Source organism: Neofelis nebulosa, chromosome 15 (genome assembly GCF_028018385.1).
Source record: "Neofelis nebulosa isolate mNeoNeb1 chromosome 15, mNeoNeb1.pri, whole genome shotgun sequence".
NCBI classification, from domain to species: Eukaryota; Metazoa; Chordata; class Mammalia; order Carnivora; family Felidae; genus Neofelis; species Neofelis nebulosa.
Window position 1 is genome coordinate 1,506,477 of NC_080796.1, and position 22,212 is coordinate 1,528,688.

The 22,212-nt window shown below is 38.8% G+C and overlaps 1 protein-coding gene and 1 pseudogene across 1 annotated transcript in view; one reads left to right on the forward strand and one right to left on the reverse strand.

Moving 5' to 3' along the window:
* Positions 1-22,212, forward strand: part of LOC131495870 (ankyrin repeat domain-containing protein 26-like) — a 181,545-nt gene that overhangs the window by 110,885 nt on the left and 48,448 nt on the right. Inside the window, exons 13-15 of the mRNA XM_058701044.1 lie at positions 3,253-3,423; positions 5,563-5,596; positions 6,182-6,317. Coding sequence (XP_058557027.1) covers positions 3,253-3,423; positions 5,563-5,596; positions 6,182-6,317 — 341 coding nt within the window. The remainder of the gene's footprint in view (positions 1-3,252; positions 3,424-5,562; positions 5,597-6,181; positions 6,318-22,212) is intronic.
* LOC131495879 (dnaJ homolog subfamily C member 10-like) lies at positions 18,349-21,232 on the reverse strand (annotated as a pseudogene).

Consider the following 22,212-nt stretch of genomic DNA (forward strand, 5'->3'; position numbering starts at 1 on the left):
GGGTTCACCTCTGGGGTTTCTATTCTATTCCATTGGTCTGTGTGTCTGTTTTTGTGCCAATACCATACTGTCTTGATGATCACAGCTTTGTAGTAGAGGCTAAAGAGACAGAGTGTTAACAGGGGAGGGGTAGAGAGAGAGAGACAGAGACAGAGAGAGAATCCAAAGCAGGCTCCAGACTCTGAACTGTCAGCACAGAGCCCAATAAGGCGCTTGAACCACAAACCACGAGATCATGAACTTAGCCGAAGTCAGAAGCTTAACTGACTGAGCCACCCAGGCACCCCTGCATCTTAATGTTGATTTTGTATCCTTCATCCTTGGAACAGCTTTTTGGTGGTATCTTCAGGATTTTCTATATATAAGAATATGTCATCTGCAAAAAAAGACAGTTTTATTTCTTCTTTTCTGATTTGGATGCCTTTTATTTCCTTTTCTTGCCTGACTGCTTTGGCTAGGACTTCCTCTATCCTGTTGAATAGGAGTGGCCAAGTGGGCAACTTTGCCTTGTTCTTGAACTTAGAGTAAAAACTTTCCGTTTTTTATGGAAAGAGCCTAAATGTCCATCAACTGATGAATGGATAAAGAAATTGTGGTTTATATACACAATGGAATATTACGTGGCAATGAGAAAAAATGAAATATGGCCTTTTGTAGCAACGTGGATGGAACTGGAGAGTGTGATGCTAAGTGAAATAAGCCATACAGAGAAAGACAGATACCATATGGTTTCACTCTTATGTGGATCCTGAGAAACGTAACAGAAACCCATGGGGGAGGGGAAGGGAAAAAAAAAAAAAGAGGTTAGAGTGGGAGAGAGCCAAAGCATAAGAGACTGTTAAAAACTGAGAACAAACTGAGGGTTCATGGGGGGTGGGAGGGAGGGCAGGGTGGGTGATGGGTATTGAGGAGGGCACCTTTTGGGATGAGCACTGGGTGTTGTATGGAAACCAATTTGACAGTAAATTTCATATATTAAAAAAAATAAATAAAAAAAAAAAAAAAAAAAAGTCCAACATCACAAGCCAATCTTCCAGGACTGGAAAAAAAAAAAAAAAAAAAAAAAACTTTCCGTTTTTTACCACTGCATATGATGTTGGCTATGGGCTTATCATATTGGGCTTCATTATGTCCAGGTGTGATAATTCAGTACCCACTTTGTTGAGAGTTTTTATCCTGAAAAGATGTTGAATTTGGTCAAATGCTTTTTCCTCCCATGCTGGGATGATGATATGACTTTTTTTTATTCTGTTAATGCGGTGTATCAAATGTATTTATTCGATTTGATTCTGAAGGATAATTTTGCTGAGTAAAGTATTCTTGATTGGTAGTCTTTTTTCTCTTAGCACTTTGAATATGTAATCCCACTGCCTCCTGGAATGTAAGGTTTCTGCTGAGAAACTGCTAATAGCCTTATGAGGGTTCACTTGTAGTCACATAGTCTTTCCTCACTCTTTTTCATTCTTTTGACTTTGTTCTCTGCTGACTGGATAATCTGAGAGTTCCTGTCTTTCAATTCACATTTTTTTTTTGCTTGACCCATTTCCTGTCAGTGATCACTCTTGCTTTTTTCATCTCCTTCATTATACTCTTCAGCTCCAGGATTTTTGTTTAGTTAGCTTTTACTATTTCCAGCTCTTTGTTAAGCTTCTCATTTTATTCATAGAGTGTTTTTCTGATTTTATTGAATTGGCTTTTTGTGTTTTTCTTGTAACTCACTGAGTTTCCTTAAAACTGCTATTTTTGAATTCTCTTTTGATTAAATTACAGGTCTCCCTGTGTTTCCGATTGATTACTGGAATATTATTGTGATCCTTTGATGGTATAATATTTCCTTGATATTTTATATTCTTTGCAGTTTTGCATTGCTGTCTTTGCATTTGAAGTAGCAGTCACCTCCTCCAATCTTTAATGACTACCTCTTCAGTGTGTCCAAACCTGATTTTTTTTGCTCCAGTGGGATGCTGGAAATTCTCTGTAGGACACCTGGTTTTCCAAAAAGGCTCTTTCATCCACGGGTGATTATCTTAGAGAGTGTTTTCTAGGGAGGGGCTCACCGATGTGGCTGAGAGGGAGGGGCTGGAGGCGCTTTATGGGCTATTGCTAGGTCCACAGATTAGACTGTAGTATGTCTGCCTGTTACCTGATGCACGGGTAGGCAAGACTTGTCCTCGGTCCCTTGGAATATAGTGCTAGATCCCCACAGCTCCTGCAAAGGCAGTTTTGCCCGTGGGTGGATGAGATGCCAGTTTGTTGTAGGTGGGGAGACGCAACAACGTACATCTTGTTCAGCTATGATACTGATATCGCTCTGACATATGGGTATTTTAAAAGTAGTTTTTCCCCTAAGATATTTCCCTGATTTCTTCTTTCATGTTATATGGACCTCCTGCTACTTTAAAACTTTGTTGAAATTAAGCATTCTTATATTTAAAAGCAAAGCCCAAAATAGAGCACACATCTAGTTATTACTCCCATGTCTCAGAGTCACTGCCTTTAGGAAATGAACTCTAACTTTTTAGTGTAACCTTCAAGGTTCTTCAGAGTTTCTTTCCTGACTGATCTCTTACTACTTGCTTCCATGTATTTTATGGTTTTTTTTCCAAGTTCCTATAAGCTTATACCTTTTCCTTTCAAGGCACCTGGATGCCATCTGTGTAATCTTTGTGCTCACATTCTAATCTCTAAGAAAATGGTTTTCTCCCGTTTCTTTCCCTGGTGACCTCTGCTGTTTATTTTCCCTCTTCAGTAAAGCCTTTCTCGTCCTCACTTACAGCTTTTCACATGTCAATTCTTACAAATCACATTGTATTCTTTTTTGTTTTTTTTTAAACGTTTTTTATTTATTTTTGGGACAGAGAGAGACAGAGCATGAACGGGGGAGGGGCAGAGAGAGAGGGAGACACAGAATCGGAAACAGGCTCCAGGCTCCGAGCCATCAGCCCAGAGCCTGACGCGGGGCTCGAACTCACGGACCGCGAGATCGTGACCTGGCTGAAGTCGGACGCTTAACCGACTGCGCCACCCAGGCGCCCCAAATCACATTGTATTCTAATTGTATATTTACCTGTGTTTGAAGCAACAGATGAGTATTTCCTTTTGTACAGTTGGTACTTCAACACTGTTCTCTGAATTAATCAAATTAAGTCAGATGGGTAAAATTCAGAACTTGATGAAAATTGTCTTTTTATTCTTTATCAGTAAAATTATTAGAAAACTTTGGCTTTTTTATGGCTTTGTTTTTTTTTTAAGGAGGGAACCTGGTTTACATATGAAGAAGTTAAAGAAAGGTGAAAATGAAAAAGGGACATCAAAAGGATCTGTGATCACACCAGTGTTGCAGAAGGCAGATTCCCTAACTGGTGGTCCACTACAAAAGAATGATGGCAGCCATTTCAGTGAAAAGGATCAGCATGAAAGCAGGTAAAATCTATAAATTCTTTATGTGCCTGTGAAGGAATTTTAGCAGTGATTACCTTTTGTGGAAATAAAATGCTGTAGTGCAGGTAGGTCCAAGCTAAAGCAAGAAATACTCAACATATCAAACACACTGCTTGAAAAGTTGTGATGAGGGTAAGTGACTTTGTCAAGGAGCAGTTTCAGTAGTCACCATGGAAGCATGGAAGATGAGTAAGTGTAAACAACTCCTTAGAGCATTTTAATTGGGAAAGGTAATAGAGAAATGGATGATAACTGAAAAAGAATGTGAATTGCAAAGGCATTTTCTTTCTCTTTTTATTTTAAGATGGGAGCTTTTAGAGTATGTATTCTGTTGGAAATGATCAATAGAGATAGACATGGTTAGTTAATTTAATATTGTTTGCATTTCGAAACATTAGGAAGTTTGTTGATTGTATTACATTATCTTTTAAAGATTATAGTAATTGTCTTTAGTACACTTATTCATGTGATTTTGTGCAAGAAGTTGGTTTATTCTGAATTGGTTCCACAATGGGGTATTCTCATACAATTGAATATGCAGATTTAAAAATATATATGTATGTATGCAAGTGTATATATATATATATATATTTACATATATATATATATATATTTACACATATATATTTATATATATATATTTACATATATATATTTATATATATATATTTATATATATATGGCTATATAATTTCTTATATGTATGTATATGTATATTTATTATATGTATATTCTATGTATAATATATATATTATATGTATATGTATATGCATAATATACAAATTAAATGTATAATTTCTTATATATGTATATATAAGTATATGTGTATAAGTTCTATATGTATATATTTGTATACACACACACACACACACACACACACCCTTATCATAAATGTATGCAAACACTGAGGCCATTCTGAATAAAACTAATCCTTCCTTGATGCTTTTAGATATGCAGTGCCTTTGATAATATCACAAATAGCTATGATTTTGTTAGGGACTTTAAAGTATCTGGTTCTATTAAGTTAATATTATTTAGGTTCTGGGGAAAGGGGAAGATTTTGTTTATTTACAATTGGAAAAGAAACTAGTAATCCATAACAGATTATTCCTTTTGGACTAGAGAGCTCTAAATTACCAAAACCATGCTTCCTGTACCAACAGTGCCATTGACACAGATTGTATGCTCAATAAGTATGTGTTGAATGTGGGAATAAACAGTGGAATGAATGAATGAATGAATGCCTGTTGAGGAACTTCTCTAAGAAGAAGCAAATCTTTAGTTTATTGAAAGTAGATTTCCCATCTTGCCAAGTATAAAGTCTCTTAAAAAATGTGTAAGCTTCAGAAATTGTTATGTATCACTATAGCTAGAAATCGAATCATAATATAGATTCATTTGCTGTCATATTAGTTAGAAACACTGGAGTATTACTTTAACCACATAGTATAAAACACATGCTTTGAAGGCACATTCCTGGGTTTGAATTCAGGGTCTGTTCTTGGCCAGCGACGAGGGCTTCTTGGGCAAGTCACTTCGACTTTCTGTGCCTCATTTTCTTCCTGTGTAAAATACCTAATATAATAACCTACTTCATAGGATTGTTGTGGGGCTTCAAATACCTTGAAGACATGTAAAGGGCTCATAGTAATGCCTAGAGAGTAGCTGCATAGTGAGTCTTCAACACGTTAATATCATGATTGTTAAAAAGGGGTTCTTTCATATAGGGAGTTAACTTGCACTTTCCAAGTAGGTTTTAGTGCCAGTAAAAGCTTATTTTTAGTAAAATGACGACAACAACACAAACAATGGTATCATTCCTATCAAATAATGCAAGTAGCATTAGGATTTTCCTTTGCTTTTGTTAGTTATTACCTAACGTTAGTACTTTGTTGTGCTTGCTTCAGCAGCACATATACGAGAACTGGATACACCTAATCCTTTGTTAATATTAGCAGTAGAATGTTTTCTATGTTGTTTAATGTTACTCTGTTGTTTAATCCCCTTTGTAGAAAATTAGATTCAAATGCAGAGATTTTATATCAGAAACAATAGGTTTAGATACGCTTTGTATTTTAAGTATTTAATATTTGCCTGAAAAGAATTGTTGGGTTTTTTCAGACCTGCAAAGAAAATTTCTAAGAAAAAGAACAAGGTAAGCAAAAGAGACAATGTAATTTTATTTTATTTTATTTATTATTTATTTTATTTTTATTTTATTATATCATTTTGATACATATTTGTTAGGAATATTGTTCAGTGGCAAAAAATTACTTTATGAAAGATGTAGTGAAAAAATAGAAAATCTTCCTTTGTTGTAGAGACATTTGCTGTGAAAAAGTTACTTAGAAATACTAGCTATGGATAACAGTGTCTTTTTGATAAAAATCCGTTCTTTTAAAAAGTCTCTATGGTTTCGCTTTTAAATGTTCATTCACTTATTTTTAAAATGTATTTTGAGAGAGAGCACGCACAAGTGGGGGGGGGGGCTGAGAGAGAGGGGGAGAGAGAATCCCCAGCAGGCTCCATGCTGTCATTGTGGAGGTCAACGTGGGAGTCAAACTCAGGAGCCCTGAGGTCATGACCTGAGCCAAAATGGAGTCGGATGCTCAACCGACTGAGCCACTCAGGTGCCCCTGTTTTTGCTTTTATAAAAAGATGGCTATTTATCACTTCTCTACACCTAGTATATTTTATAAATATGTGGGGGACATTTTGAAATGGTATTATTCATTGGTAGGTCAAAAAGCAAATTACCTCTATGGATGACCTTGTCGACTTCATTCAGTCATCTGAAACAGCTTCAGAGCATTGTGAGTTGCCTTACTCTAAGAATTTCATGTTGCTGATTGAACAACTTGGCATGGATTGTAAAGGTAGGAAGCCTTTTTACGTATATTGCTGTAGTAATATGTGCACACCTTGCCTACTACTGCACCATAGAGCACTGCTGTATTATAGAGCTGCTCATCTCAGAAATATGTTTTATATTAAAATAAAAGGAGCACTATTGTATCCTCTCAGCCAAAGAGCCATCATTTCTACTGTACCTTTCTTAGTGGGAATGGCACATCTAATGTGTTTGTTAACTCTGCTTCTCTTCTGTGCCTTCACCCAGGTCAGGTCATTATTTTTCTCCTAGATGACTGAAATAACCTCAGGACTGTTTTCCCTGCCATTCTACCTCCCAGGACCTTGGTCTACACTGCAACCATGATTAGTATATGTTTTAAAAAATGTGTCTTTCATCATGGTACCCCCTTGCTTAAAGCATAGCTATTACTTCTCATTGCTATTAGGTTAAAGGCCACAGTCCTCTGGCTTCATCTTGTATGGTTTTACATCCTTCTTTCCGTCTGTGTCTTATCCAATGTTTTAGACGTTCTTCCTCTGAAAGAGCTTTTTGTTTCCAACAGCTTTAGTTAGGTAAACTGCACATATATGAAGTGTGTCATTTGATAGTTTTGACATATGTTTACACGTATGAAACGATAACCATAATCCAGACAGTTAACATATTCATCACCCTTAAAAATCTCATGTCCCTTTATATTCCCTTATTATGAAGCTTCCAAATTGTTTTCTAAAGGAGTAGTATGGTTTTCCATTCCCTCCAGCAGTCTGTGTCAGCACCAATTCCTACATACATATTCATGGACACTTAGTATTGTCAGCTTTTTAAATCCTAGCCATTCGGATGGATATTTAGTATATATCTCACTATGGTTTCAATATACATTTCCCTAATAACGGATGATGGTGAGCATATTTTCATGTGCTTGTTTGCCATCTGTGTATCTTCTTTGAATTGTCCAAACCTTTGGTTGTTTTAAAAATTTGTTTGTTTGTGTTCTTAGTTGTTGAGTTTTCAGAATTCTTTGTATAATCTAGACACAGTTCCTTCTTATTTTGTTTTCTTTTTTTTTGTGGTTGTTGTTGTTGTTGTTGTTGTTGTTGTTTCCACTGAGGCATTTTATTTGCACATATGTATTACATCCCTAGAAAAAGAATCCCAGGATTTCCCCTTCTGTGTGTTTTCATCTTGCTTCTTCATGGTCCATGACTGTAGCTGAGGTGGTCAGTATAATGAAACCAAACTGAGCAGATTATTCTGCCATTTTTCTGGATCTTTGCATTGTCCATCAATTCTGGGGCCAGTCACTCCATGCTTGCTTAACCTGCCTGTGAGTTTCACAACAATTTCCCCAACTCTGTGATCATCAATGATTTTAAATTCACCAGTGTAACCATGCTTCATCATCACAGTTAGAAAATGGACAATGTCTTTGGAGCATGGCCTAGTAAGAACCTGGAGTTTGCTTCTCTTTTCAGTATTGTTATGCTTTGGGGAGCATCTGCCACGACATTCACATGCATCATGATGGTGGCACAGAAAGATGGTGGAAAGAGCTAGATACAGTTCCTTTCTCACCTCTCTTTTCTTTGCAAGGTTTTTCTTCTCCCACTCTGTGACTTTTCCTTGTCTCAACAGTGTTTTTGAAGAGCAGTTTTTCTTTTTGGTGAAGTCCAGTTTACACATTCATTTTTTCTTGTATGATTGTTGCTTTTGGTTTTCATATCTAAGAAATATTTGCATAGCACAAGGTCACAAAGCTTTTATCTCATGCTTTCTTTTAGAAGTTTTATAGTTTTAGGTCTTACATTTAGATCTATGACCGATTTTATATTCTTTTTTATTTGAGATACAGAGTATGGACACAAGTTCATTCTTTTGCATATGGATATCTAGTTGTTCCAGCACCACTTATTGAAAAGGCTGTGTTTTCTCCACTTTATGCCATTGTTCCTTTGTCATAATCAGTTGGCCACATATGTGAGGGTTTAAGTATGTGCTCTATTCTGTCTCATTGATCTCTTTGTCCATCTTTGTACCAATATTATGCTGTTTTAATCACTGCCAGTTTATAAGGATTTTTGAAATCAGGTAGTGTTTGTCTTCCTGCTCTGTTCTTTTCAGGGTTCTTCCACTACTCTGGATCCTTTGCATTTCCACGTGAATTTTAGATTCAGTTTGTCTGTTTCTTAAAACAAACAAACAAACAAACAAACAAACAAAAACCAACTCTGGTGGTCTTCTGGAATTTAAGTTTAGATTATGTTGAATCTACAGATTTATTTGGGGAGAATTGACTTCTTGACAATATTGAATCTTTTAACCCCTGAACAGAGTATATATCTCTCCCTTGATATAGGCCTTTTAAAATTTTCTCAGTAATATTTTGTAGTGTTTAATGTATAGGTCTTTCTGTCTTTTATGATATTAACTGTGATTGCTTTTTATTTTCAGTGCAGTTGTAAATAATATATCTTACATTTAATTTTTTTTAATGTTTACTCTTGAGAGAGAGACAGAGCATGAGTTGGGGAGGGGCGGAGAGAGAGGTAGACAGAATCTGAAGTTGGCTCCAGGCTCCAAGCTCTCAGTACAGAGCCCGACGTGGGGCTTGAACGCACCAACGGTGAGATCATGACCTGAGCCTGAGCCCAGTGCTTAACCAACTGAGCCACCCAGATACCCCAAAATTTTAATTTTTGATTCTTTATAGCTAATATATAGAAATATAGTTGATTTTTGTGTAATGATTCTGTATCCTCCAACCTTGATCAATTTATATGTATAGATATATTTAATATTAGAGAGAGTACATGAGCAGGGGAGAGGGGCAGAGAGAGAGAGAGAGAGAGAGAGAGAGAGAGAGTGAGAAAGAGACAGAGAGAGAGAGGGGGGGAGAGAGAGAGAGAGAGAGCGAGAGAGAGAGAATCTTAAGTAGTCTCCATGCTCAGTGCGAGCCTGACATCAGGCTCCATCCCATGACTCTGGGATCATAGACTGAGCTGAAATCAAGAGACAGACACTAAACCGACTGAGTCATGCATGTGCCATGATTAATTCATTTATTAATTCTAGTAGCATTTTTCTTAATGCTGTCAGATTTTCTACATAAGCAAAGGTCATAAAAATTGATTTTTAACTATTTTACTAGCAATGATAAATACTGTAGACTTGTAGCCAATACATTCTCTGTCACAACTAATCAGCTTTTCCATTGTACTATAAGAGCAGCCAATAGATACTGCATAAATTAATGGACATGGCTGTATTTTGATAAAATTTAATTTACCGAAACAAGTAACGTGGCCCATAGGCTGGAGTTTGCCAACTTCTATTTTGAGACCGTGTGATTGCTAATAGAGACAGTTTCACTTCATTTTCTATCTGGATGTCCTTTGTTGCTTTATCTTGTTTGATTGCATTGGCTAGAACTGCTAGTATAGTGCTGAACAAAAGAAGTCATTCAGTGAATGTCATTCCTGTCTTCTTCCTGATCTTATAGGAAATGCATTCAGTTTTTCACCATTATATATAACGTTAGCTATAGAGTTATCAAGACTTGTTTTGTTTTGTTTTGTTTTAAATCATATTGAAGTTCCCTTGTATTCCAGGATTGCCGAAAGTTTTTATCTGGAATGGATGTTGAATTTTGACAAGGAACATATTTTATCTACGGAGATAGATACGGTTTTTGAATCTTAAACCAACTCTGCGTTTCTGGGATAAACCCCATTTGGTAACAACAAATTATCCCTTAGTGTATTGTTAGATTACCCCACACACACACACACATTGCTGTAGTTTAATTAATTAATTAATTAATGAAATATAATTTATTGTCAAGTTAGCTAACGTACAGTGTATACATCGTGCTCTTGGCTTTGGGAGTATATTCCCATGATTCATTACTTACATACCACACCCAGTGCTCATCCCAACAAGTGCCCTCCTCAGTGCCCATCACCTACTCTCCCCTTTCCCCCACCCCTCCATGAACCTTCAGTTTGTTCTCTGTATTTAAGAGTTTCTTATGGTTTGCCTCCCTCTCTGTTTGAAACTATTTTCCCCCTTCTATTCCCCCATGTTCTTCTGTTAAGTTTCTCAAAATCCACATATGAGTGAAAACATATGATATCTGTTTTTCTCTGACTGACTTATTTCACTTCACATAGTACCCTCCAGTTCCATCCATGTTGTTGCAAATGGCACGATTTCTTTCTTTCTCATTGCCAAGTAATATCCATTGTATATATAAACCACATCTTCTTTACCCATTCATCAGTTGATGGACATTTCGGTTCTTTCCATAATTTGGTGATTGTTGATAGTATAAACGTTGGGGCACATTTGCCCCTATGAATCAGCACTCCTGTATCCCTCGGATATATGCCTAGTAGTGCAATTGCAGGGTTGTAAGGTAATTCTATTTTTAATTTTTTGAGGAACCTCCACACTGTTTTCTGGAGCAGCGGCATCAACCATGCATTCCCACCGACAGTGCAAGAGAATTCCCATTTCTGCACATCCTCACCAATGTCTGTTGTTTCCTCAGTTGTTAATTTTACCTACCCTGACCGGTGTGAGGTGGTATCTCAATGTGGTTTTGATTTGTATTTCCCTGATGATGAGCGACGTTGAACATCCTTTCATGTGCCTGTTGGACATCTGGATGTCTTCTTTGGAAAAGTGTCTATTCATGTCTTCTGCCCATTTCTTCCCTGGATTATTTGTTTTTCGGTGTTGAGTTTGGCCAATTCTTTCTAGAGTATGGGTACTAATCCTTTACCTGATATGTCATGTGCAGATATCTTCTCCCATTCCGTTGGTGCCTTTTAATTTTGTGGATTGTTTCCTTTGAAGTGCAGAAGCTTTCTACCTTGATGAGGTCCCAAGAGTCCAGTTTTGCTTTTATGTCCCTTGCCTTCAGAGATGTGTTGAGAAGAAGTTGCTGTAGCCAAGGTCAAAGAGGTTGTGGCCTGTGTTCTCCTCTAGGGTTTTGATGGTTTCCTCTCTCACATTGAGGTCTTTCATCCATTTTGAGTTTATGCACGGTGTAAGAAACTGGTCCTGTTTCATTCTTCCGCATGTTGCTGTCCAGCACTCCCAGCACCATTTGCTAAAGAGCCTATCTTTTTTTTTTTTTTTTAATTTAAAGGAGGATACCTTTGTTTATTGAAGAGTCAAATATGCACTTGGAGCAACTGAATCAAAACATGAAAGTAAAGGTTAAAAATCAGACATTGGTAATATATTAAGCATTTTTTTTAGTTTTCTTTTTTAATTTTATTTTTTCATATATGAAATTTACTGTCAAATTGGTTTCCATACAACACCCAGTGCTCATCCCAAAAGGTGCCCTCCTCAATACCCATCACCCACCCTGCCCTCCCTCCCACCCCCCATCAACCCTCAGTTTGTTCTCAGTTTTTAACAGTCTCTTATGCTTTGGCTCTCTCCCACTCTAACCTTAAAGAGCCTATCTTTTTTCCATTGGATACTCTTTTCTGCTTTGCCAAGGTTTAGTTGGCCATACATTTGTGGGTCCATTTCTGGATTCTCTATTCTATGCCATTCGCCTTTGCGTCTCTTTTTGTGCCGATAGTATACTCCCTTGATGATCGCAGCTTTGTAGTAGAGGCTAACGTCTGGGATTGTGATGCCTCCAGCTTTGGTTTTCTTTTTCAACATTACTTTGGCTATCTGGGATCTTTTGTGGTTCCATACAAATTGTAGGATTGTTTGTTCTAGCTCTGAGAAGAATGCTGGTGCAACGTTGATTGGGATTGCACTGAATGTGTAGATTGCTTTGGGTCGTTATCGACATATTTACAATATTTCTTCTTCCAGTCCATGAGCATAGAATGTTTTTCCATTTCTTTGTGTCTTCTTTAATTTCTTTGATATGTTTTCTATAGTTTTCAGGATACAAATCTCTTATAGCTTTGGTTAGGTTGATTCCTAGGTATCTTATGGTTCTTGGTGTAATTGTAAATGAGCTCAGTTTCTTGATTTCTCTTTCTGTGGCTTCATTATTGGTATATAGAAGTGCAATCAATTTCTGTGTGTTGATTTTGTATCCTGTGACTTTTCTGAATTCATGTATCAGTTGGAGCAGCTTTTTGGTGGAGTCTTTTAGGTATTCCATGTAGAGTATCATGCCATCTATGAAAAGTGAAAGTTTAACTTCTTCTTTGCCAATTTGGATGTGTTTTATTTCATTTTGTTGTATGATTGCTGAGGCTAGGCCTTCCAACAGTATGTTCAACAACACTGGTGAGAGTGGACGTCCCTTTTGTGTTCCTTATCTTCGGCGGGCAGGGTAGAGGGGAAGTTCTCTGTTTCTCCCCATTGAGGATATTCGCAGCAGGCTTCTCATATATGGCTTTTATGATGTTAAGGTATGTTCCTTGTATCCCAACTTTCTTGAGGGTTTCTTATTAACAAAGGATGCTGTATTCAGTCAAATGTTTTTCTGTATTTATTGACAGGATCATATGAATGATCGTATCCTTTCTCCTATTAAGGTGATGTATCATTTTGATTGATTTGCGAATATTGAACCAGCCCTGTAGCCCAGGAATGAATCCCACTTGATCATGGTGAAGAATTCTTTCATATACTGCCGAATTGGATTTGCTAGTATCTTGTTAAGAATTTTGGCATCCATGTTCATCAGGAATATTGGCCTGTCATTCTCCTTCTTAGTGGGGTCTCTATCTGTGTTGGGAATCAAGGCAATGCTAGCTTCATAGAAAGAGTCCGGAAGCTTTTCTTCCATTTCTTTGTTCAACAGCTGGAAAAGAATCGGTATTAACTCTGCTTTAAATGTCTGGTAGAATTCCCCTGGGAAGACTTCTGGTCCAGGACTCATATTTGTTGGGAGATTTTTGATAACTGATTGAATTTCTTTGCTGGTTATGGGTCTGTTCAAATTTTCTATTTCTTCCCATTTAAGTTTGGGTAATGTGTGGTTGTCTAGGTTTGTGTCCATTTCTTCCAGGTTGTCCAGTTTGTTGGCATATACATTTTCGTAGTATTCTCTAATAGTTGTATTTCTGTGGTGTTGATTGTGACCTCTCCTTTTTCATTCGTGATTTTATCTATTCGGATTCTCTTTTCTTTTTGAGAAAGCTGGCTAGGGGGTTATCAAGTTTATTTATTCTTTAAAAAAAACAGCTCTTAGATTCATTGATCTGTTCTACTTTTTTTTTTTTTGCAGGTTTTTCTTTTGGATTCTATAGTGTTTATATATGCTCTAATCTTTATTATTTCTTCTAATGGCTGTAGGGTTTCTTTGCTGTTCTTCTTCTACTTTCTTTAGGTGTGAGGTTCGATTTTGTATTTCGGGTTGTTCTTATTTCTTGAGAAAGGCCTGGATGGCGATGTGTTTTCCTTTTAGGGCTGCCTTTGCTGCATCCCGAAGGGGTTGGACTGTCATGTTTTCATTTTCATTTGCCCGTATATATATTTTTTAATTTTGCCTTTCATCGTCTGGTTGACCCATTCTTTCTCCAGTAGGATGTTCTTCAACCTCCATGCATTTAGAGGCTTCCCAAACTTTTTCTTTTGTTTGATTTCAAGTTTCATAGTGTTGTGATCTGAAAATACGCATGGTATGATCTCAGTTCTTTTATATTTATGGAGGGCTGTTTTGTGACCCACTGTGTGATCTGTTTTGGAGAAGGTTCCACGTGCACTTGAGAAGAATGTGTATTCTGCTACTGTTGGATGAAAAGTTCTGAATAGATCTGTCAAATCCATCTGGTCCAGCGTATCATTCAGGGCCTTTGTTTCTTTACCGATTTTGTGCCTAGGTGATCTGTCCATTGTTGTTAGGGAGTATTTAAGTCACCTACAATCTCCATATGATTATCAATAAGATTGCTTCGGTTTGTGATTAATCAATGTATGTATTTGGGGGCTCTCAAGTTGGGAGCACCAACATTTACAATTGTTAGCTCTTCTTGATGGATAGATCCCTAAATTATGATATAATCCCCTTCGCCATCTCTTGTTAGAGTCTTTGGTTTAAAATCTCATTTGTCTGATCTAAGTATGGCTACCCCAGCTTTCTTTTGACTTCCAGTAGCATAATACATGGTACTCTATCCCCTAACCTTCAATCTAATGGTGTCCTCCTGTGTCAAATAAGTCTCTTGTAGACAGCATATAGATGGATTTTGTTTGTTTTTTAATCCATTCAGATACCCTATGTGTTTTGATAAGGGCATCTAGTCCCTTCACATTCAGAGTGATTATTTAAAGATATGGATTTCATGACATTGTGTTGTCTGGAGTTTTCATGCTTGTGGTGATGTTTCTGGTCCTTTGTAGCCTTGACAACATTCCACTCACAGAGTCTCTGATCTCCTGCAGGGCTGGTTTAGTGGTCATGAGCTCTTGTAGTTTTTGGTTTTCTGGGAAAGCCTATCTCTCCTTCTATTCTGAATGACATCCTTGCTGGAGAAAGGATTCTTAGCTGCATATTTTCCTATTCAGCACTTGGACTTTTTTCCTACCGTCACCTCCTGGCCTGCCAAGTTTCAGCGGGCAGGTCTGCTACTACCCATAAGTGTCTACCCTTGTAGGTTAAGGCCCGTTTGTCCCTTGCTGCTTTCAGAATTCTCTTTTCTCTTTGTAACTTGCCAGTTTCACTATGATATGCTGTGGAGAAGACCTATTCTTGTTGAATCTGAAGGGAGTTGTCTGTGCCTTCTGGATTTGGATGTCTGCTTCCTTCTCCAGATTAGGGAAGTTCTCACCTATAATTTGTTCAGTAAACCATCTGCCCTTTTCTCTCTCTCTCTCTCTCTCTCTCTCTCTCTTACGCTGGAACTCTTATGATCTGGATATTATTACATTTCATTGAATCACTTAGTTTTCTAATACTCCCCTCATGGTCTAATATTTTCTTATCACCCCTTTTCTTGTCTTCGTCATTTTCCATACTTTCATCTTCTATGTCACTTATTCTCCCCTCTGTTTCCTCCATCTTTGCTGTTACTGCATCTAGTTTATTTTGCATCTTATTTACAGTATTTCTTAATTGCTGTGACTATTTCTTAGTTCCTTGATCCCTGCAGCAATAGATTCTCTGCTGTCTTCTATGCTTTTTTGTAAGCTCAGCTGTTAATCTTACAACTATTATTCTAAATTCTTGAACCATACATTGTTTATATCTGTTTTGAGCAATTCTCTAGCTCTAATTTCTTCCTGGAGTTTCTTTTGAGGAGAATTCTTCCATTTCTTCAGTGTTCGGTACTTTATGTGTTTTCCTAGTTGTCATGTGTCCTGCACCTGTGAGCACTACTATTTTTAAAAGGGGTCATATACTATCCAGGGCCTGGCCCTTCAACAGGTATCTTTGGAGTGTGTTTCATGCTCTCTGTTTTTGTGACTCTGGTTGCTTTATTTCCCTACTCATATTGGTGGGTTGGCCATTCCAGCAGGTGTGCTTAGATTTGTTCATAATGTAACCTTGGAAAAGAATTTAAACACGGGGGGTGGTGATGGAAGATGCCTTATCTCATACAAAGGGAGAAATGACAGGGGCAAAGGAAAAGAGAAGAAGACAAAAAATTGACCAGGCAGGGGAGAGAGAGAGAGAGAGAGAGAGAGAGAGAGAGAGGAAGGAAAATAAGAAGGAGATACAGAAGAGGTGCAGAAAGAATAGATTAAAAATCTCCCTGACCTGGCAAGTTGTCCCCATGGGCCCCTGGAGATGTTTGTGTCACTCTGTAGCCCGGATTCCTAGATTTCCACATCTTCTTGCCTCACTGCTGTGTTTGAGGGATGTGGTCATTTCAGGTCCCCCTACTTCTCTGCCCTGTTGACACACCCCCCTCTTTAATGTAGTGTTAGACTTGATTTGTGGATGGTTTCTTCAGAAATTGGACTCCCATGCTTATGACAGAATTTTCTTTCTTATAGTATCTTTGTCTAGTTTTGGTCTCAGGTAATGCTAGCCTTATAGAATGAGGTGACAAATATTTCTCCTCTCCATTCTGGGGGGAGACTTTGTGTAGAATAGATAACATTTCTTCCTAAAGTGTTGGATGAATTTACTAGTGTAGCCCCTTGGCTCTGGAATTGCTTTCTGTGGAAAGATCTTTATCTAAGACTTTAGTTTCTTTTATACATATAGAGTTAGTTAGTTTATCTGTTCTTTTTTTCCTTTATTTTATTTTATTTTATTTTTTTATTTTATTTCATTTCACTTCATTTCATTTCATTTCATTTCATTTCAGTAATCTTTACACCCAACATGGGGCTTGAACTCACAATCCAGAGATCAAGAGTCACATGTTCTCCCAACTGAGCCAGCCAGGCACCCTTCACTCTTGATTGAGCTTTGATAATTTCTGTCTTTCACGGGATTTACCCACTGCATCTGAGTTGTCAAATTAATTATATAAAGTTGATAATATTACTTTGTGATTTTTTTAGTATCTGTGAATCTCCAGTAATGTTAGTTACATTACTAATCTCTGTTATATTGTTAATACTTCCCTTGTTTCTCTTCATTTTGGGATCAGTCTTGGTAGAAATTGATCCTTTTTTTTTCACCTCCTGAAAGCATTTGGTTTCATTGATTATTCTCTATCGTTTTTCTGCTTTTTTTCATGTGATTTTTGTCTTTATTAGTTCCTTTCTTCTGTTTGGTTTGGGTTTAATTTGTTTTGGTTTTCTATTTTCAAAAGGTGGAAATGTCATAGATTTCAGACCTTTCTTTTTCCTCATCCTCTTCTTCCTCTTCTTCTTTTTCCTCTCCTTCTTCTTCCTCTCCGTCTTCCTTCTCCTCCCTCCTCCTCTTCTTCTTCTTCTTCTTCTTCTTCTTCTTCTTCTTCTTCTACTTTTTCTTCTCCCTTTCCCACTCTGTCTCCCTCTCCCTCTCCTCCTTCTCTCCACTTCCCCTTCCTCTTTCCTCCTCCTCCTCCTCCTCTTCTTCTCCTCTTCTCCTCCTCCTCCTCCTCTTCTCCTCTTCTCCTTCTCCCTTTCACTCTCCATCTCCCTGTCCTCCTTCCCACCTCTTACTCCTTCCTCTTCCTCCTCTGTCTTCTTCCGCCTCCTCTTTCCTCCTCCTCCTCCTCCTCCACCTCTTCTTCTGCTCCTCCTCCTTCCCTCCTCGTTCTCCTTGTTGTTGTTGTTGTTGTTGTTGTTCTTCTTCTTCTTCTTCTTCTTCTTCTTCTTCTTCTTCTTCTTCTTCCTTTCCCTCTCCATCTCCTTGTTCTCCTTCCCTCCTCTTCCTCCTTCCTCCTCCTCCTCTGTCTTCTTGTGCCTCCTCATTCCTCCTCCTCCTCCTCCACCACCTCTTCTTCTTCTTCTTCTTCTTCTTCTTCTTCTTCTTCTTCTTCTTCTAGATAGTGTAGAAATCTATTGGCATTATTTTACCAAAATTTTTCTCAATTGTGAAAACTTATAATCAGTTCTTCAACCTATAAAGAAAAAAGAAGAAAATCTCTTTAATATAATACACCATGAAAATAGGCTATCTGCTTGCCACATTGTGTGTGTGTGTGTGTGTGTTTAATTACACTATGGCCACAATCCATTTCACACAATTTTTAAGACAGGTAAATAAATACCAAATTATTTCCTTTCAGGCCAGCCACAAAACTTTAAGGAATAGACCCTAGACATGTATGTACTTGACAGTGCAGGCTCCTGGTTGAGCCAGGCAGGTTTCGTATCATTTCCAGGGGTCAGCAATCTATGGCCCGTGGACTGAAAGTGGCTTGACTTGTTTGTGTATGGCCCTGAGGTAAGAAAAGTTTTAGATTTTTTAAAGGGTTGTAAAGAAAGCAAAAACAAAGTACTATGTGACAAAAGTACATGGTCTACAAAGCTTAAAATATTTACAGTTTGGCCTTTTACAGAAAAAGCTTGCAGACCCTTCATTTATACCAATGTTGTACAGAATTCAGATGGTGCAATTACAATTCCGAGATAATGTTCCTTTATTCTGACCCAGAATGTAGCAACATCCTACAAAGATGTTCTTCTGATGTCATGGGTTAGAATTCCTTTTCTCTTTTTTCTTCATCTTTGCATCATTAAACTTCATCCTTATCTCTCTCTCCATGAGTGTGGAGATTTTTCAATTTTTCATTTAGTAAGGCAGCAATTGCTTTTGCATCTCTGGCATCTATTTGCTCTCTCCAAATGTTTCCCTTTGCTTTTTCATAGGGATAACATTTAACAGTCGGATAGGCTCTGATGCCAGCTTTCTGGCATGTTTGAGCCTAAGCCTGACGGTCTATTTTTCCAGCTTTCACTTTTCCTTTCATCATCTTAGCCAAGAGCTTAAACTCTGGAGAAAAATTTTGGCAAGGTCCACACCAAGGAGCATAGAATTCAATCACCCGATTTTTCCCTTGTATAACTTTTTCATCGAAAGTCTGAGTCATTAGATTTGTGGATGCTTGAGGTGGGAATCCCGTACCCCAAATCTCTCTTCTAGCCATTGTAACTGTGATGCTGAAAAGCTTTATTTGGTTTTGTGGGGGGGGGGAATCTTATCTCAGGGTATCTCTGAACATTTTCTTGGGCACAAAAAGAATGATACTGTTGGCAGTCTATACTGCCAAAAGTAACTGTCCAGTTAGTGTCCAGACCATTCTTTTCCATTCTGGCATTAGGACTTGACATGGATGACACCATGGGAGTAGAAGTCAACCATCCAGACTTCATCACGGTTTCTTTGTTTAGCTAGTTCATTGAAAGTGGTGGGTGTCAGGGAGGTCACTGAAGGTTCCTAGGATCCTCTATGAATTCCAAGATCTGTTGTTCAGCAGAGTGATGTCCTTCTTATTCATGAAACTCGGATTGGTTGAATACCACTGTTGTTGGATCTGCCTGAATGTTATACGTGTTACAGGGTCCCTCGTGAACCGTACCATCTAGTGTACCAAACTAAAGCTGACCACGCAGATGCTTTGATGCTTTTTATAACTCTGGCAATAAAGCTTGACATGGTGGACACCATGGCACAAACAAATCAACAAGCCACGGTTCCTGTCATCGGCAGACACATTTTGAGGTCCAAGTGTGGCAACATGAGAATTACCACTTTCTTTGGCAAAGGCTAGTATATCATATAGAATCTTCTTTCCATGATGAATTTCATATTCTTTGGTCCCTGGTCCTTTAATTTTTTTTTAACGTTTATTTATTTTTGAGACGGAGAGAGACAGAGCATGAATAGGGGAGGGTCAGAGAGAGGGAGACACAGAATCCGAAACAGGCTCCGGGCTCCGAGCTGTCAGCACAGGGGCCCGATGCCGGGCTCGAACTCACAGACCGCGAGATCGTGACCTGAGCCGAAGTCGGCGCTCAACCGACTGAGCCACCCAGGCGCCCCTGGTTCCTTGTCCTTTAAATACTGCTAGACATGGCTGAAATACAGAGAGATTACTACAGATGTCTGGCGCAGAGGGACAGTCAGCCTTGCCAACTTGAATATGATCACTTTTGAGTAGAGTTTTTAGTTCCCTCAACTCAGGATCATTTCGATTTTCATGTTTTCCGAAACTAAATGATAAGAGCTACCGATGATGAGCCAATCGATCCGTTAGTGTATTTGCCAAAATTAGCTCAAAATCTGGAAGACTATGCACGATTTCCAAATATATTTCTCGAGCATCCAATGAATTAAGGAACAAAACGCTGCTTTTCTCTCTGTTATTTAATGTGTTCCAGAGGAAAATAGGCAGTGGTACTTGTCATAATATCCAGACTTTTACAAAGTTTGTCCTGGGTGGCACAGTCCATCCATCCTACATTAACCAGACCATCCAACATGCCCGGGAGCCTGAGTCATGTCTATGAAGTTAAACAATCTCCTCCTTTGCAACAAAAAGTGATCAGCTGGCCAATACCAGCAGCAAAAGCAGTTTCTATGGAGTGAACACAATTTCCTGTCCGTAATTCCATCACTGTGTTTCTAACGCGCTGCATGGTGAAACTCACCAAACTTTCCTTTAATCTGTCCCTGTGATATTTCACTGTGGCCGTTCCAGACCTAAAAAGGAAGAGGCTGGGAGATCCGTTGACTCCTTTCATTCGGCAAAGCATTCTATCATCACCACAGTTAACAGCACCAATTTGAAGTAATCCATCTACTTCTTTAGCACAGTCTCTCCATGTGGGAGCTAATTCATGGCAGTGTGAATATCCTGGGGAGTAAAAGTTCACAAACCACAGTTCTCCAGAATGAACAGCAGCATCCAATTCTCTTCTATTCAATGTCATGCTTTCAAGATCATCATCATAAATACCAAAATCATAACAATCATAATCCCAGCTTTCATACGGGCCACCTTCTGGATCATCTGCAAGTCCCTTTTCTCCGTATTTGTCATACTTTTCCCACAGATCTTCATCTTTGAGTACTTCATATGCTCTATTTATTTTTGAAAGTCACTCTGTACGTTAGGATTGTTCATTTGGTTGGTAGGTTGGTTGGTTGGTTGGTTATTTATTTATTTATTTATTTATTTATTTAGTGTTTATTTACTATTGGGAGAGACAGAGACGGAATGCAAGTGGGTTGGGGCAGAGAGAGTGGGAGACACAGAATCCAAAGCAGGCCCCTGGCTCCAAGCCATCAGCACAGAACCCGACGTGGGGCTCTAACACACGACCTGTGAGATCATGACCTGAGCGAGCGGAAGTTGGACGCTCAACTGACTGAGCCACCCAGGCGCCCCGGGTTATTCGTTTTTGTTTTTTGTTTTTTGTTTTTTATCAGGATGTAACTTCAATGCCAACTTCGTGAAAGCTTGCCTTATCTCTCTACTGCTTGCAGTCCTGGATACTCCAAGTAAACTGTAAAATTCCTGATCTGTGCCCACTAAAATGGTCATATACACTATTAGGAAACAGAATGACCCTTTTCAGGTCCCGGAGGTAGTCATTTTCGTTGAAGCAGACTCCCATTCTTTCTCTGATACATGTTCTGATGAAAGTGAACATTCAGATATACAGCTGGTTCCAACTGAGAGAATATGCAGGTTTGAGAACTTGTGTTCGCGTTACCCCAAGAGCGAATCAATCATCATGAAATTTTCCCAAAATGTCAATCTGTGTAGGCTCAGTAATCTCCACTTCCTCAGATCACAAAAGATATCAAAATACTTTCAGGAATCTAACCTTGTTAACATTCTGTTTCTCCTTTCTTCCTTTAATCCTAAATGTCTAAATCTTCTCCTTACCTGCGAATGGTCTCTGGCTCATTTCTAACTCCTTGTCATGCAACCAAAACATACGTTTGTAAAGTATAGAGGTGGAGGTAACAAATATTCAGACTAAAATAAGCAACCAGAGGAAAATTGAGAACATATTGTCCAATACCACCATGGGACAAGTGGTTCTCCTAGGGGTCGTTCTCAGCATGGGTGTGGTGGACTTTATCTGCGCCACGCTTCAGGGCCAGGTAGAAACCGCCGGTAAATGCAATAGGAAGGATTTCTGGCTGCCATCAGCCCAGAATAGGATGTGGGGAGAGGGGAAGGATGGGGGCATCCCATGAAAGAGACTGCTGGCATATGAAGTCTCCGGCAGGACTAGGGTGAAAAGAGCCCGAGTAACTGAGGCTTAAGTAAGAGAAAGGGTCGCAAGAAGCTGGGAAGCGAAGTCAGAAGGCTGATGATGTAGGTAGTGAGAAAAAGGTGGGGAGCTAGAACACAAAACCCATGGCAGGGGCAGAGAGGAAGGAGGGGAGACAGGTGCACAGGCATTGGGCTCTCCCTTCCAGAAGGGCCATGCCTCTGCCACCGCCGCCACCTCCCGCTCCAGCAGAGCCTGGGGCCCGGCCCATGCCCACCTCAGTCTAATGGGGTCGCCTCCTACAGCTACTCCCCCACCTTCAAATCCCGGCAGGTAGCGGACCCTGCCCCCACCCACCCAAGTCCTGCTGT